This window comes from Cutaneotrichosporon cavernicola (assembly GCF_030864355.1).
Source record: "Cutaneotrichosporon cavernicola HIS019 DNA, chromosome: 4".
NCBI classification, from domain to species: Eukaryota; Fungi; Basidiomycota; class Tremellomycetes; order Trichosporonales; family Trichosporonaceae; genus Cutaneotrichosporon; species Cutaneotrichosporon cavernicola.
In genome coordinates, this window is record NC_083396.1 from 353,854 (window position 1) to 368,237 (window position 14,384).

Here is a 14,384-nt window from a genome sequence, read left to right on the forward strand (position 1 = left end):
GGGCGCGAGGGCAATGGTGTTGATCATCGGCGGCGCAGGAACGCGAAGTTGTATTTGTGGCACATGTACGTACATTATCATCAATCCGCATTGGCATTCAGATACGATGCATTGGGACTAGAGATATGTTTCCTCAGAGAGAAGCCGTCGACAGCAGCGTGTGACCCATGCTGACTGACGACAATCGCTGATACAGGCAACAAATGATGATAAACACTACATGGGACTATGGGACTATGTGACTTGTTGCTATCGGTCCTCGAAACTTGTTTCGCTTCTTGGCGCTTGCTTATTTCTCTTTCTTCTGATTTATTCGCTCGCGATGCAGTCGGCGCTAGGGGTTGGCGTCGAAATACTGTGTAGGCCCACCTACAGCACATTGAGCATCTATGGTCATTATAGATCCAAAATTGAAGACGCCGGTCCATAGATACTAACCTCCTCTACGCCACCGTTGAAGGAGCGGCGGCGGTCATCGCCGTCCTTGTCCAGGTCACGGGTTTGGGTCATGTCTTCGACACGAGTCATGGATTCACCTGTGGTGTCGTGCCGATGTAATGTAAACGGGTTCAGGTGAGACGCGGAGTGGGAGTAGATAAGAATGTAGATAGGGGGGAGCGGAAGGGTCCAGGAAAGGCGAGAGTCAGTACCGGTGGCAGGACGTGGGACGCGGGACAAGCCGGTCGGTTACTTACGAAGTAGTGACTCTGTGCGCATCGAATCCGCCTGCCGATCCCGGTGGGTTGGGAGGGCGTCAGGGGTGTCGAAGCCGTGGAGGTTTGAGTTGGCGTCCATGCTGATTGTTGGTTGGTTCTATGCAGTGATTGATGGCAGTGGCAATGAAATGTATTGTGTGGGAAGGTGATGAGTGCTCAACAGCGGGGGCTCGATCTCTATACTTATGGCATCCAATTGCCAGCTGTTGAAGAGCGCACCTGACCACCTGCCCACTATGACTCACTGTGGTGCCATGCATGCATGCTTCACTCTGCTGACGTGGGCCCAGCGGGGAATCCGCCTTGCCTCAGTTCGGGGCTGGACTGAGCCTAAACGAGGTGTCTCGTGACAGTGGACAAAGTGATGGAGAGGGGCTCGATGAAGGTAACATTGAGGTGGGGACCCCGCCGGCGATCCGCGGCCGCGGAAGCAGTATGACAATCTTATCTCCCCCACCCACCTCATCCACCCAGCATCAGGTTGAGCCACGTTGGTGAGCCCACGAGCCCACCCACCACCGGAAAGTCTGCGAAGGCTGCAGGGCGCGGTGCCACAAGCTTCGATGGCGTGTCTCATACCGCGGCCGCAGATCCACGCTCGCGGACGCGATGCATGAGACGACGGCCGGCCTGCTCACCGCAGCTACGGTTTCTGATCTGGTGGACTGTGGGTGAGGTTTCGGTTCACATGGTGGTGGCGCCCAGCTTGTGTCTTTGTGTCTTGGCGATGTGATGGGAGGCTGAACGTATTAATACGGCCGTTCCCCAAAGACCGCGAAGCCTCTCCTTCACGGAGGTGCGGATAGGGGTCTGTCTGCATCCGACATCACGTGCATCGCTGGGTGTGCACCTTGACGTCATCGACAAGTCACGTGCTGAAGGAGACCTGGTTTCACCAGGCCCACAAACAAATGCACTAGATGTTCTGGCGGAGGAGCCGGTGCTGATGGCCGCGAGGGGAGGGGCAGGAGGGGCACCTCGGGAAACTCCGGTGTTCTGACTGGGAGCATGGCGCATGGCGCGGGGTTCCGAGACCTTGAAGAGCGGAGGGAGGTGGACCAGTTGAGCTGGCGGCCAGGCGGGGCGTTGTGCGGCGGATGTTCTCAATGATCCGCCATCGACTGAACCCCGGAAAATGCGGGGGAAGAGAAAAAAGTGATGGGCGGATGAGGATGCGGATCGGCGTGACTGCGCACCAGTTCCCACGCTTGTACAGAGAGTTGTAAGAGAAAAAAGATTATAGGTCAAAGGCCGAGAATGCCCATGCCGGTCAGGGTCCAAAGTGGTTGGTAGGTTAATCTAATGGGACCCTGGTTTCTATCCACAAGGAGTGAGGAACCGGAGGAAACCGAGCAGACATTAGGTTCTTTGTGTGTCAATGCCGTAACCTTTTCGCTTATGGCGATCATCAGGTACTCGCAGCCTTCCAGCTTCCAGCTTCCAGGTGCGAGGCGACGTGCGGACATGAACCACCGTTCCGCGTCGCGCATTCCAACAACCCACAAGGTTTTCTGGGATCACAAAAGTCCAACTTGGGGTGTCTGAGAAGGTAACACATGCTGGTAGGAAGGATTGGCAGGGGGTCAAACGAAGGATGGCGATTGGCATCACACGATACACGTGCCCCATTCACACTGTGCTTGGCTTTCATTCGTCCATGTTGTGAATCGGCCAGGTGCGATGTGCCAAGGCCTGGGAGATGGGCGTGATTCGTTGCTCGCCGGTTTCACAACCGCTGCTGTGGATCCTTGTTGTGACGGCCGGAAGTGCATAGCCGACATTACGCCGCTGCGGGACGACTGTGACCATGTCTCAATGTGATTCAGTTCATGTGCGTTTTAGTGTGATTCATATTGACTCGTGACGGTTGGCTTTAGCTTTTCCCCTACACCCCAGGAGAAATATGGGTTGTACAATGTCATGTCTCGGGTGAAGGGGGAATGAGTACTGTAGTGACAAGCATGGCCCGTGGCCCCGTAGTGGTCGCTACTATTCCTTAGGAACAAGTGATCGAGAAGTGATTTGGAGGATCATAGGATTAGGCAGGATTAACAAACCTGACAGGGTCATATTGGTGATGGATGGTATGATGGAGTCGCCTGATCGCCTTGGAATCTGATCTGATACTGTGTTATTGCTCACTCTACTAGGGCCATCCATTCTGCAATTCTGCACATGTAACATGACCATCAGCTCCCACCAAGAGCCAAGAGGAAACGACAAACCCAAGTCCCCTCATCTTCGGATCATCGCGACGCCGTCGGCGCCAAACCCGATCTCGGTGGGGTTCCGACTTTGTCTGCCACCTTGCCACCTTGGCACCTTGGGCCCAGCCTGGACCACGATGCATCACGTCATTGAGGGACTAGACCCAAAGAACTCAAAGGGTAAAGCTACAAGACCAAACCAACAGCTGCCGGTCAATTTTCAAACGTATCCTGAATACAGGGACTCTTGCCAGATCACGCACATCGCTAACAAGCACTGACTCTCCCCGAAGTCCAGGGTTTCATAAGCGGCATGCTCCGTGATTTCGGCACGAGTTTAAGGGTTGAGGCCAGAATAGTAATGGTATCCAAACAAATATCCATCACTCTACTGTGCCTCGCATTCCACCCTTCAACGCCACGCTCCTTACTCAACTCCATCGGCATGGCATCCCAAACCTCATACCTAGTTACCTAGTTTACCTGGTCACACCATGTACGATGACTACAGCTCTCAAGGTCTGGGAGCGATCGGTAGAGTTTGAGGGGACGAAGGAGGGCACGGGAAAGGTGCCAGTACGAAACTACTCTGTAGCCTGGACTCCTTCGGTTCCCATCCCCTTTCCATTTATGGCGCCCTCCGCTATCTGGTCAGAAAATTCACTCCAAAATATGGGAGCCGTCTACTGCAGAGCGCCTGCAGCGACTAGAACGCCAGAAGCGCCAGGGGCGTCAATAATCACAATTCTCTCTCCGAGCCTCCTTACGGCAGTCTACCCTCTCAACTATTAGCGCCACACCAGGTCACCTGTCGCCGCTCAATTCGCGCTCAAACTCGTTGCCGCCCCTTCCTTTGCCTCTCACTCTCCTGTCACGACGTATAAGAGGTAGCTACCACTCTATTTTCTTCTTACTCATCACCTGTTTCTTATTCTTTCATCTTCTAGCGACTTTTTTTTTCCCTTACCATGTCGCCTGTGCTCCCCACCCACCACAACGAGCTTCACTCAGCAGCGTCGACCGCATCACCTGGTGATGACGAGAAGGCCCGCCGCGAGCACCCCTCTGTCATCGCTCCAGGCAACCTCGTTGGTCGCAACCGTGAGTAACACTTCTACAAACCGAGTGCCCGTTCGCCATTGTCCCCAGTGGCGCTCGTGCGGGAAACAGAGAACACCACTGACCCCGTTTACAGACCTCATTGCCATGCTGGGCGAGTTTGTTGGCACTTTCTTCTTCCTCCTCTTCTCTCTTGGAGGTACCAGGTAAGTTGTGCACCCGAGGCTCTATGGTCTTGCCTATGGAATGATGAAACTGAGGCTGACGTCTTCAGCGTCGCCCTGCAGGCGGCCAACTCCGTCAACGGCAAGCTCAACGACGCCGGCGCATCCCAGGCCAACTCTGACAACCTGTGAGTATCCTGCAGTTGACTCAAGGCGGCCCAGTCGATGCTGACGCCCTCCAGCCTCTACATTGCTCTCGTCTTCGGTGTTTCCCTGGGCGCTTGCGTCTGGTGCTTCTTCCGTGTGTCGGGCGGTCTCTTCAACCCCGCGGTGACCCTGGCGTTTATCGCGATCCAGGGCATCACCCCCGTCCGTGGCGTTCTCCTCATGATCGCTCAGTTCGCCGGTGGCCTGGCTGGCGCTGGTCTCGCGGACGGCCTCACCCCGGGTCCTCTCTTCGCGGCGACCACCCTCGGCGGCGGCGCGTCAATTGTCCAGGGCCTGTTCATTGAAGTCTTCATGACCGCTATGCTCGTCTTCACCATCCTCATGACCGCCGTTGAGAAGAACCGCGCCACGTTTGTGGCGCCCATTGCCATCGGCATGTCGTTCTTCATCTGCGAGGCCTTCTCGGTCTACTACACCGGTGGCTCGCTCAACCCTGCCCGTTCGCTCGGCCCCGCTGCCGTCAACAAGTCGTTCCCCGGTTACTTCTGGATCTACTTTGTTGGCCCCGGCCTTGGCTCGCTTCTCGCGGTCGCCTTCTACAAGCTCCTCACATTCCTCAACTACAGGACCAACCTCGGCCCCGACTGCGACGACGACGGCCACTCGTGGGACTACTCCAACGACATGCGCGGCCGCCTCGACCGCATCGAGAGCCTTCTCGCGCGCACCGCCGAGCAGCGCGCCATCTAAGCCGCCGCAATGCATTCGCTTGCACGGCCGGTCCGATCAAGCTCATTACACCATACATCTATCTGCACCTGCACACACCAATACCATCATTGAGGCCACTTGTCCAAACATGCGGCCACGGACAATGCCTGCCCGACGACTTTCTGCGCATAATAAACGGAGCGCCACGCGTCTTACATACAATATGCATCGGATCTTAATCCACCAATTCATCTTTTGGCGCGATGGCGCTTGTGATCGCGTTGCGGTCCGCTATGTCTCGTCTCAGCCTCAGCGCGTTAGCCACTGCCGTATCACCAACACTTACATCACTCTGGATAAGGTTCACATGCGCGACTGCGCGACTGGTGCTTGACTGTAGTCTCCACCTCATCATTAGCGAACCCGCGTGCCCGGCACGAGAGGTATGTGATCACACCCGAGGAGCCGCGGATTGTGGATAAAGTCAATGGCCCCTGGCTGCCAGACTCGCGACTGGGCGTCACAAACTGTATTCATATTTGGACCGTTCCTCTCTGCGACGCCACGCCATGCCCTCAAGCTCAAGCACACCAATGCCGCGGCACCAGGCTCACGGCGGAACGAAAGCCACACAGATCTAGGCCAGGCCTGCGCAGCTTTCGGGGAGTGGAGCTAGACGTGCGCACCTCTTGTTCGGAGGATGTAGAAGGCGGCAGTTGCCCTCCGACCGCGTTGTGGACGCCAGCCAACTCAAGGGGCACAACTGGAATAAACACAGATGTCACGCCGTGTTCATCACACCGCTTCTCTGCTAACTCTGCTAACGGCACGCTGACGTCATGCGCCTCATCAAGTCCCGATACCCCAATCTCGGGGGACTGTTCCGGAGCACACAGGGGCACTTACGAGAAGACTGCGCTGCTGTCTGTTACTGTTTGGGATGGGTGTTGATCGAAATAGCTGAGGCCACGCGAATAGAGTCCAAAAAAACCTCGATAGATAGAAGGCACTTTATGCGAAGGCACTGTCTCGCTTCAACTGTGAGTATGAGCATACTCGGCTCGCCTGTACATTCCTACGTCGAAACGTGCTGACTAACTCACAAACTCACAGCACAAGGTTACCCGGTGGCGCTTTTGGATTCGGCCAGAATTGGGTTTGCACCGTTTCTGGACTTTACTTTCTGGGCCAGGTCTAGATCGGCTAGATCGAGCTAGATTCCACCGAGTTCAGGACGAGGTTTGAGGTTGGGGTCACACGAACACCACGATAGACTTCGCAGGCGGTATCCATGACACGGGTCGCGGATGTGTCTTGGTGACCGCCGGGACGTCCACGGCCCTGTCACCATGCCTCACCTACCGGCCCGAACCCGTTGTTCGATTGTACTTTGTCCCGCGACTGAGAACAAGGTTGTCGGATGGCCGGGTCGACTTTTTTCTGATTCCTTGGCTCAATGCTCCGCCGCAGCTCGCTGCTTGAGCTCGCTACTTGAGCGACTCATTCGGCAGTAGACCGCGGCAAGTCTGGTCACAAATGGATACCTTACAATTGGGGCGTGAGGTCGTGCTGGGTAAAATTTTCCCAACGGATGGTGTGGTCGAGTGCCACGTTCGCGCGACTTGGTTGTATGAGACGCTAGGGTCTATGAATACGCATGTTATACTCTGCGAATATGGCACGCCCTTCCGGTCAACTGATAATCACTGTTCCGTTCAGGTGCTCGGTCAAGGGCATATCTTGGTCTAACTCACAGGCTGCAGTGTATACAACATCCAGGGCATCGGTAGATCGCATCCGTCATGGCTGGACCAGAGATGGCCCGTGCAGACTCGCTTTGGCATGACAGACCGGGAATGCAATCTACCATGAAACCCAACCAACGGCTCATGTTCGCCACCTGGATCAGAGCCACAAACTGCATCATCATGGAAACGGTGGCCACAACATGCAAGAAAAACTACCAAACGAAAAAAACGAAATGATGGTAAAGATAAAAGGTAATGACCTCTGGCGGGATCGAACCGCCGACCTCATGCGTAACTCGTAACACGTGTTAAGCATGCGCTCTAACCAGCTGAGCTAAGTGGCCTAGGATGGGTTTCAACTTTCAAGTTGGATCACCCCCAGAATACCCATTATCAAACCGCTGGTCGCCCTGCTCGCTCTGCCATCTCAGCAGGGAGTGCGGCACTAGTCTGTTTGTCAGATGATAGGACGGACCCTAGCGCTCTGGCCGGTAGGATATTCTCGGCTGCGAAACGCAACACTGACTATTGGGCGGAGAGGGGCCAACCACGCAGCCTGCAACATTCCGCTCGCGGGTCGCGACTGACGCGTGCTCTCTTCGTCACCCGCGACTGACGCCTGCTCTCTTCGTCTTCAAGTTGATCAGAGCAGGTCAGCCTGACGAAGCGTATTCCAGGCTTAGCATTTCATTTACTCACTAACACCAGGCTGACAAAGCAGGTCGCACGATTGGCTGCCACTACGTCATGGCATTCCAGGCCCACTGACGCTTGTTGTTCATGCTGTTGATAATGAGCCGAGCTACGTCGACGTCGGTACTCCCCCATGCGTGCCCTCTTAACTCGCTCACTGTCTCTCCGTCTTGCTCTTCCTACCTCTCGCCGTGTCCCTCTCCCGCCCCTCGTCTCGGCATACAACCGCCCCATCGTAATCCGCGCCATGTCCGACATCAAGACTGGAGCCGTGCTCGACGCTGCCGAGCTCGGTGAGGGCCAGATGAAGATGGTCGACTTTGAGGGCGGCGAGGTGCTCCTCTCAAAGGTCAACGGGATCGTGAATGCGACGAGCGCACACTGCAGCCACGTAGCTTCGTTCAAGGTCTCGCTGATGTTAGTACGGAGCTCCGCTGGCAAAGGGCGTCCTTGGCAAGGATGGGCGCGTCACGTGCCCGTGGCACGGAGCGTGCTTCAACCTCTGCACGGGTGATATTGAGGATGCGCCAGGCCTTGACTCGCTGTTCAAGTACACGGCCGAGGTGCGAGATGGCAAGATCTACGTCTCGGCGCCCGAAGCCGAACTCAAGGCCAAGGTTGGGCGCAAGATTCCACGCGCGCGCAAGCCTGTGGCGGCTACTGCCGATCACACAGTAGTGATTGTTGGCGGTGGGTCGGGAGGGATCCACACCATCGAGGGCCTGCGTGAGAACAACTATGCCGGCAACATTATTCTTCTGTCGCAGGAGCCGTATGCGCCAATTGACCGTACCAAGCTCTCAAAGGCGCTGGTCGATGACGCATCCAAGATTCAATGGCGTACTCCCGAGGAGCTCCGCAACGAGTTTGGCGTTGACGTCCGCCTCGGCACTGCTGTGACGGCTGTGGACACGGAGAAGAAGACCGTGAGCACCAAGGACGGCGAGGTCAAGTACGACAGTCTGGTGCTGTCGACTGGTGGCATCCCCCGCAAGATTCCCATTGAGGGCAAGGACCTCGATGGCGTCATCACGCTCAGGCATGTCGAGGATGCCAAGGCCATCACTTCCCGACTCGGGCCGGAGGCAGACGTTGTCATCATCGGCACGTCATTCATGGGTCTAGAGGCGGCCACCACCATTGCCAAGAAGGAGCACCACTCGCTCGTGGTCGTCGGTGTCGACGAGGTGCCCTTTGAGCACATGCTGGGACGCGATCTCGGCCTCGCCATTGTCAAGCACCTCGAGGGGCTGGGCGTCACCTTCCACCGCAGCGCGTCTGTTGAGAAGATCACCGGCGAGAACGGCAAGGCCACGGCTCTTCACGTCAAGGGCATGGACCCTATCCCGGCCAACATTATCATCATGGGCACGGGTGTTGCTCCGGCAACTGGGTTCATGAAGGGATCGTTTGAGCTGGAACGGGACGGCGGCGTCAATGTCGATGAGTTCCTCCGCGTAAAGGGCAAGAACGACGTGTTCGCCATCGGCGATATTTGCCACTACCCGCAGTTCCCGCGCGGCAACGTCCGCCGCGTCGAGCACTGGAACGTCGCAGGTAACCACGGCCGCCATGTGGCCAGTACCATCGCGGGCAAGCCGAGCGCGTACCAGCAAGTACCTGTCTTCTGGTCGAGTATCGGCAAGGGGCTGAGGTACATTGGCTCGGGAGAGCGAGTGGAGCAGAGCTTCGTCGACGGTTCAGCAGACGACCTCAAGTTTGTGCTTTACCAGGCCAACAAGGACGGCGATATTACGACGGTATGCTCGATGGGCCGCGACCCTATCGTCGCAAAGGCCAACGAGCTTCTCCGCACCGGCAAGATGCCCAAGCTCGACGAGATCAAGGCTGGTAAAGTGAGCACGCACTGGTAGCCGGGGCTGACCACAGAACATTCTTGACATTCAGTAATTAGTGATGAGGTAGTACTGTAGTAGCTCAAATCAATCTTGTAAGGCAGTGCAAGGCATGTTGCCAGCGTTTGCTGTGTGAGCGTTCCCGATCCGTATATCATGATCCGGAGTTAATAGCTGGTTGCTGTATCGCCTTGAGAACCATCGATGGCTCTCCTGCACAACAACTCACAATCCAAACGTCTGCCTTTGGCCCAGCACCACCTCCCACCTGTATAAGGCCGTCCTATCTTCACAAGCTCAATACTGCGTGGATACGAACTCAAACGTGCTCCTAAGCAAGGCCACTTAGCTCAGCTGGTTAGAGCGCATGCTTAACACGAGCACCTGTCTTCAACGACAGCGTCGAGTTACGCATGAGGTCGGCGGTTCGATCCCGCCAGAGGTCAGGTTTTTGGTTTCCTTGCTTGCCAGACGCGTAGGACAAAGCGTTGGACGCTGGGGAACGGTCGATGGGAGTTTGCTGGGAAGATGGATGACGTTGGCCGAAAGAAATCGGGAACGCAGATGATGTCTCATCAGCCGTGAGATGGATGGAGTTCGATTGCCGAAAGTTCGTTCCGATGCTCCTGCTCCGCCTCATGTCCACTCAGCTCTATCGCACCAAGTTGCATGCTACGGTACGTGCAAGTTTACTCATTCTACGTCGCCAACAGTTTCACACACCCGGGGTGTGGCTCCCGCCGGGCCATTACGACAGTCTTAGTGCAGCACATCAAGAAGGAGGTTCCGGCGCCGCGCTTATTGCGCGGTGGCCCATGGCGCGATCCAGCTGAAGCCCGCAAACTCAGCCTGGTCCTTAGCAGTGAGCTGCGTGTGGACGGGTGTGAGGGTCGGCTGCTCGCGCGTAAACTCCTGGTCGAAGTTGGACGTGTCAGTCGCGTTGCCGATTGTGGGGAAGTACGGCGGCGGAATACGCTTGTGGTACACGTCGTCAAAGTCGACGTCTGCGAAGAACTGGTGGCGCTTGATCTCCTCGGCATCACTGTCGCCGGCACCGAGGCGGTACTTAGGATCACGGGTTAGGAGCTGCTGTTAGCGGATTCCGAGAAACGTGCTTACCCTCTGGAGGAGCGAGACAGCGTCACGGGGCATCGTGATAGGGTACAACGGCTCGTCCTCGATGATGGCGTCAAAGATCTCGTCCTCGTCGTCGCCACGGAATGGCGACTGGCCCAATAACATCTCATACGTGAGCACGCCGAACGCCCACCAGTCGACTGCGCGGCCGTACGGCTGCTCCTGCAGGATCTCGGGCGCCATAAACTCCGGCGTGCCACAGAACGTCGACGTTGTCCGTCCGTACCACATGTCCTCCTTGCACAGACCGTAGTCGGCAACCTTGACGTGCCCGTCTAACGTGAGTAGAATATTGTCGAGCTTGAGGTCGCGGTAGATAATGCCCTTCGAGTGGAAGTACTGCAGCGCGAGGAGTACCTCGCACGCGTAAAACTTGGCCTGGCGGAGCGTGAACTGCTTGCGCTGGATGTGCAACATGAGGTCGCCACCCGAGATGTACTCCATGACGAAGTAGACACGCGTTTCGGTCTGGAAACACGAGTGCAGACCGAGCAGGAACGGGTGGCGCTCCTCGGCAGCGGCGAGGAACACACGCTTCTCGGACTGCGTGCTCTCCACCTCGTCGTTCTCGATGATGAACTCCTTTTTCAGCACCTTGATAGCGTATAGGTTGCTCGTCATCCGCTCCTCCGCAAGCATGACCTTGCCGAAGTTGCCCTTGCCGAGCACGGCGAGGAAGTTGAAGTCGTCGAGGCCAATCTTCCTCTTGCGCTGCACAACCTTCTGGGGTGGCTGCGGTTCTGGGGCGATCGGTGGATGCGGCTGTGCCTGCACCTGGTATGGCCGTGATGTGTGTGCAGAGGGCATCGACACAGTCGGCACCGGTGCCGGCATGGGCGGGCGGTATCCGCTCACCGGCTTCTGCGGCGAAGGCTGCTGTGGTGCCTGACCGTAGGGCTGGGGGGACGGGATCCGAGGAGGCTTCTGCGACGGCGTAGACAACGGGCCCTGCTCCAACATGGTAGACCGCCCATCGTAGCTGAGACGGTGCGAGCCGGACGGCGACGGGGGAGGCCGCTGCTGAGGCGACGTCTGTTGTTGCTGCTGCGGGGTCTGCTGCTGTGCTGGAGGCCGGTAGTCGTTGTACGACTGCTGCGATGGCGAGGGGGAGGGTTTGACGCGCTCGGGCGGTGTGTACGAGGGTCGCGGGGTACTGGGCACCTGCTGGGCCTGCTGTGGCGGCTGCTGCTGTTGCTGAGATGATGGCGGCGGCGGCGGCGTGATCTGGATAGGAGGCTGGACGGGAGGCAGTGGCAGTCCGCTCGACGAGGGCTTGGTCTGGTGTTTCTTGGCGCCCTGCATCGACTTGATCGAGTGCAGCTTGGACAGGAGTTCGTTGGCCATCTCCATGGTCATGCCGCAGAAGTCGGGCACCAGGTGCGAGCAGCTCTGGTGGCACGTGAGCGAACATTCACTGCATTTGACAGCGTTCTTGCGACCGAACGGTAGCATGTAGCCGCAATGGCAGCACCAGTTTGCCGACATGTTGGTGAACGCCTGGAAGCGGTGCGGGATGCGGTGGTTGATCTTATCCTCGTCCTCGCCATCCGCGTTCGTTTTGGAGATACACTTGGTGACCACCTTCGGGTAGCATTTCTTGTGACATGCGTATCGGCAGTCCTCACACTGGTAACCTTCACCAGTGAGGAGGAATTCCTGGCATAGTGCGCACATGATCGGCTGGTAGAATTGGCGCTGGACAAACTTGTGGCCGTTCATCTCATGCACGTCGCCCTTGCGCTTGCGCACCGCGCCCTGACGCCCGAGAGCCTCGTACGGGCGACGACCACCACCTGCCACAGTGTCCTTGACAAAGTCCAGTTTGAGGTGGAGCGCTCCAGCGGGCTCGACGGCAAACCAGCCCTCGATCGCCTCGCTCTTGCCTAAGCCGCCAGGGACACCGCCCTGGGGCGCGAGAGTCTGGTTGCCCTGTGGTTGGTGGAGGGACGTAAGGTCGGCCGCACCAGTAGCCCGGCCGAGCGACGCCGCCGTCTCGGCAGTGACCCATCCAGGGCCCGCCGCCTCGGCTGCCGTTTTCTGGCGACGCTGGGCCTCCATCAGGTCCGATACACGTAGCCAAAGCATGCCGATAGGGACATGCTCGTTGGGCCCCGACTGGTCGTAGATGGTGATCTCGACCTCGTTGGCACGCTCAACTGGGAGCTCGAAGTCCTCGTACCACCGGTCATTGCGTGAACCTCTGGACACCGCGCGCTCAACACCCTCGATTTTGACGGCGACGACAGACTCGCCTTGGACCCTGGAAGAGCGGCGGGCGGCACGGTGATTAAGGTCACGCGCAGACAGGACCGAGATGATGAGCTGGCCTTGGATTGGCTTTCGGAGCGCCTCCTTCCGCTTGTTGTCGGGCATGAGGTCGACGTCGTCATCGATGGTGCGATACTCAGCAAGCCTCTCGTATCGCTTCTTAGCAGCGCTCAAGAGCTGGATCTTGGCGTCCGACTCGACGCGCTTGGCCTCGGTCTCGGAGCGCAACCGCCTGTCCCCCTCTCGTTGGTACGCCTGCGCCATCTTCTCGATGCCGAGCTTGTACTGCTCTTCGACCTGGAGCTTGAACTGGAGCTGGTTGAGCATGCGAGTAATCTTGGCACCTGTCAAAGGCGCGTCGTAACGCAAGAGGTCGAGCTGCGAATACGGCTTTTGTGGGGCGGCGTCGTCGCCTTTCTTGGCCTCATCAACCGGCGGCGGTGGGAGGGGTCTATCGCGGTCGACTTTCGATCTGTTGCCAACATTGAGCGGCTGGGTCGACCCCGACGACGGACCGCTGGACGACAGCTGTCCGTTGTTCACGTGCCCATCAGGCCTCCGGTTCGCATCCGTTGCAGCACCGGTGCTTCCCAGGCGCAGCCTGGCCAGCTCAGCCTCCAAGAACTGGATCGAGGCCTGCGCCGCTCGGATCTCGTTCTGTGCCCCTTGGATCACCTGCGAATTGCGGCTCGATGCTTCGACCGTGCGGATGATGGCCTTGGCACCCTCCAGGTTGCGGCGCTCAGACGCAATCTTCTGGAGGAGCGTGTTTATCTTGGGGTCCGAAGATTGTGGTGGCTGTGAGAACGTTAGCATGGTCACGGACTACAGTAGCCATTGAGGAATGGGAGCGACGACAGCCATTGCTTAGCAAAGGGGCATGCAGCATGTCGTGGTACCATGTCGTGGCTCAAGCGTGCAACAATTACGCGCACACCCTCGGAGAATGGGTACTGTGCGCCGCTCCGCCGCGTGCTCGGTCATCGTCCGTTGCCAGTCACGTTCGACAGGGGCACAGACCTACCATGATGTGTTAAAGACCAGATTCGATGCGTCTTGAATGCCACGTCGAAGCAAGAGGAAGGGTACAAGAGAACAAAGTTGGATTCCGACCGGCGAGGATGATGGATTGTGGTGTGTCGCAGTGGAGATGTGCGTGTCGTGTGGGGGTCGTGGGAGTGAGCGAGGATGTACGCGAACTCGCGGTTTCAAGGGGTGGGCTTTTATAGGGGCGGCCACAGTATGAGAGAAGTGAAGAGTGGGCTGGTGCAAGGTCGTGTCGGTAAGGCCGCGTGAGGAGAGAGAGAGAGAGAGAGACGGAGAGTAAGAGGGAGAGAGGAAAAGGGGGACAGATGGGATGCGCCAGGTGTTGAGTGATGGGGTTGGGATATGCAGTAAGATGAACGGGGAAAGGAGAGAGGAGAGAGGAGAGAGGATAGAGGATGTAGAGAGAGAGAGATAGAGACAAGAAGAGAGTATGATGGGATGGGATGGGATGGGATGTGAGTTTGGTTTGGTTTGGATGGGATGGGATGTGATGTGGGTAGCGATTGTATTCCAGGCCAACGTTCAAGTGAAGCAGGTGGCTCTTCTGAGGAGGTGAGCGATCAGACCTGGTTTAGGAGCTAGTTAGAGTGGGTGTAGCGTGGATGTCGCA

At 57.4% G+C, this 14,384-nt stretch overlaps 4 protein-coding genes across 4 annotated transcripts; 2 read left to right on the forward strand and 2 right to left on the reverse strand.

The window, feature by feature from the left end:
• Positions 1-309: 309 nt before the first annotated feature.
• Positions 310-795, reverse strand: CcaverHIS019_0401590 (uncharacterized protein; the record flags this gene model as incomplete). The annotated part of the gene is made up of 4 exons (XM_060599963.1): positions 310-334; positions 374-387; positions 439-536; positions 696-795. 4 exons carry the CDS (start codon positions 793-795, stop codon positions 310-312), a joined length of 237 nt encoding a protein of 78 aa, XP_060456604.1.
• Positions 796-3,891: 3,096 nt separating this feature from the next.
• On the forward strand, positions 3,892-5,064 carry CcaverHIS019_0401600 (uncharacterized protein; the record flags this gene model as incomplete). Its single annotated transcript, XM_060599964.1, has 4 exons — positions 3,892-4,024; positions 4,119-4,188; positions 4,257-4,334; positions 4,389-5,064. The coding sequence occupies 4 exons, from the start codon at positions 3,892-3,894 to the stop codon at positions 5,062-5,064; spliced, it is 957 nt and encodes a 318-aa protein (XP_060456605.1).
• Positions 5,065-7,599: 2,535 nt separating this feature from the next.
• Positions 7,600-9,377, forward strand: aif1 (uncharacterized protein; the record flags this gene model as incomplete). The annotated part of the gene is made up of 3 exons (XM_060599965.1): positions 7,600-7,827; positions 7,889-9,322; positions 9,357-9,377. The coding sequence occupies 3 exons, from the start codon at positions 7,600-7,602 to the stop codon at positions 9,375-9,377; spliced, it is 1,683 nt and encodes a 560-aa protein (XP_060456606.1).
• Positions 9,378-10,120: 743 nt separating this feature from the next.
• On the reverse strand, positions 10,121-13,754 carry PKC1 (uncharacterized protein; the record flags this gene model as incomplete). Its single annotated transcript, XM_060599966.1, has 3 exons — positions 10,121-10,408; positions 10,442-13,525; positions 13,752-13,754. The coding sequence occupies 3 exons, from the start codon at positions 13,752-13,754 to the stop codon at positions 10,121-10,123; spliced, it is 3,375 nt and encodes a 1,124-aa protein (XP_060456607.1).
• Positions 13,755-14,384: the final 630 nt, after the last annotated feature.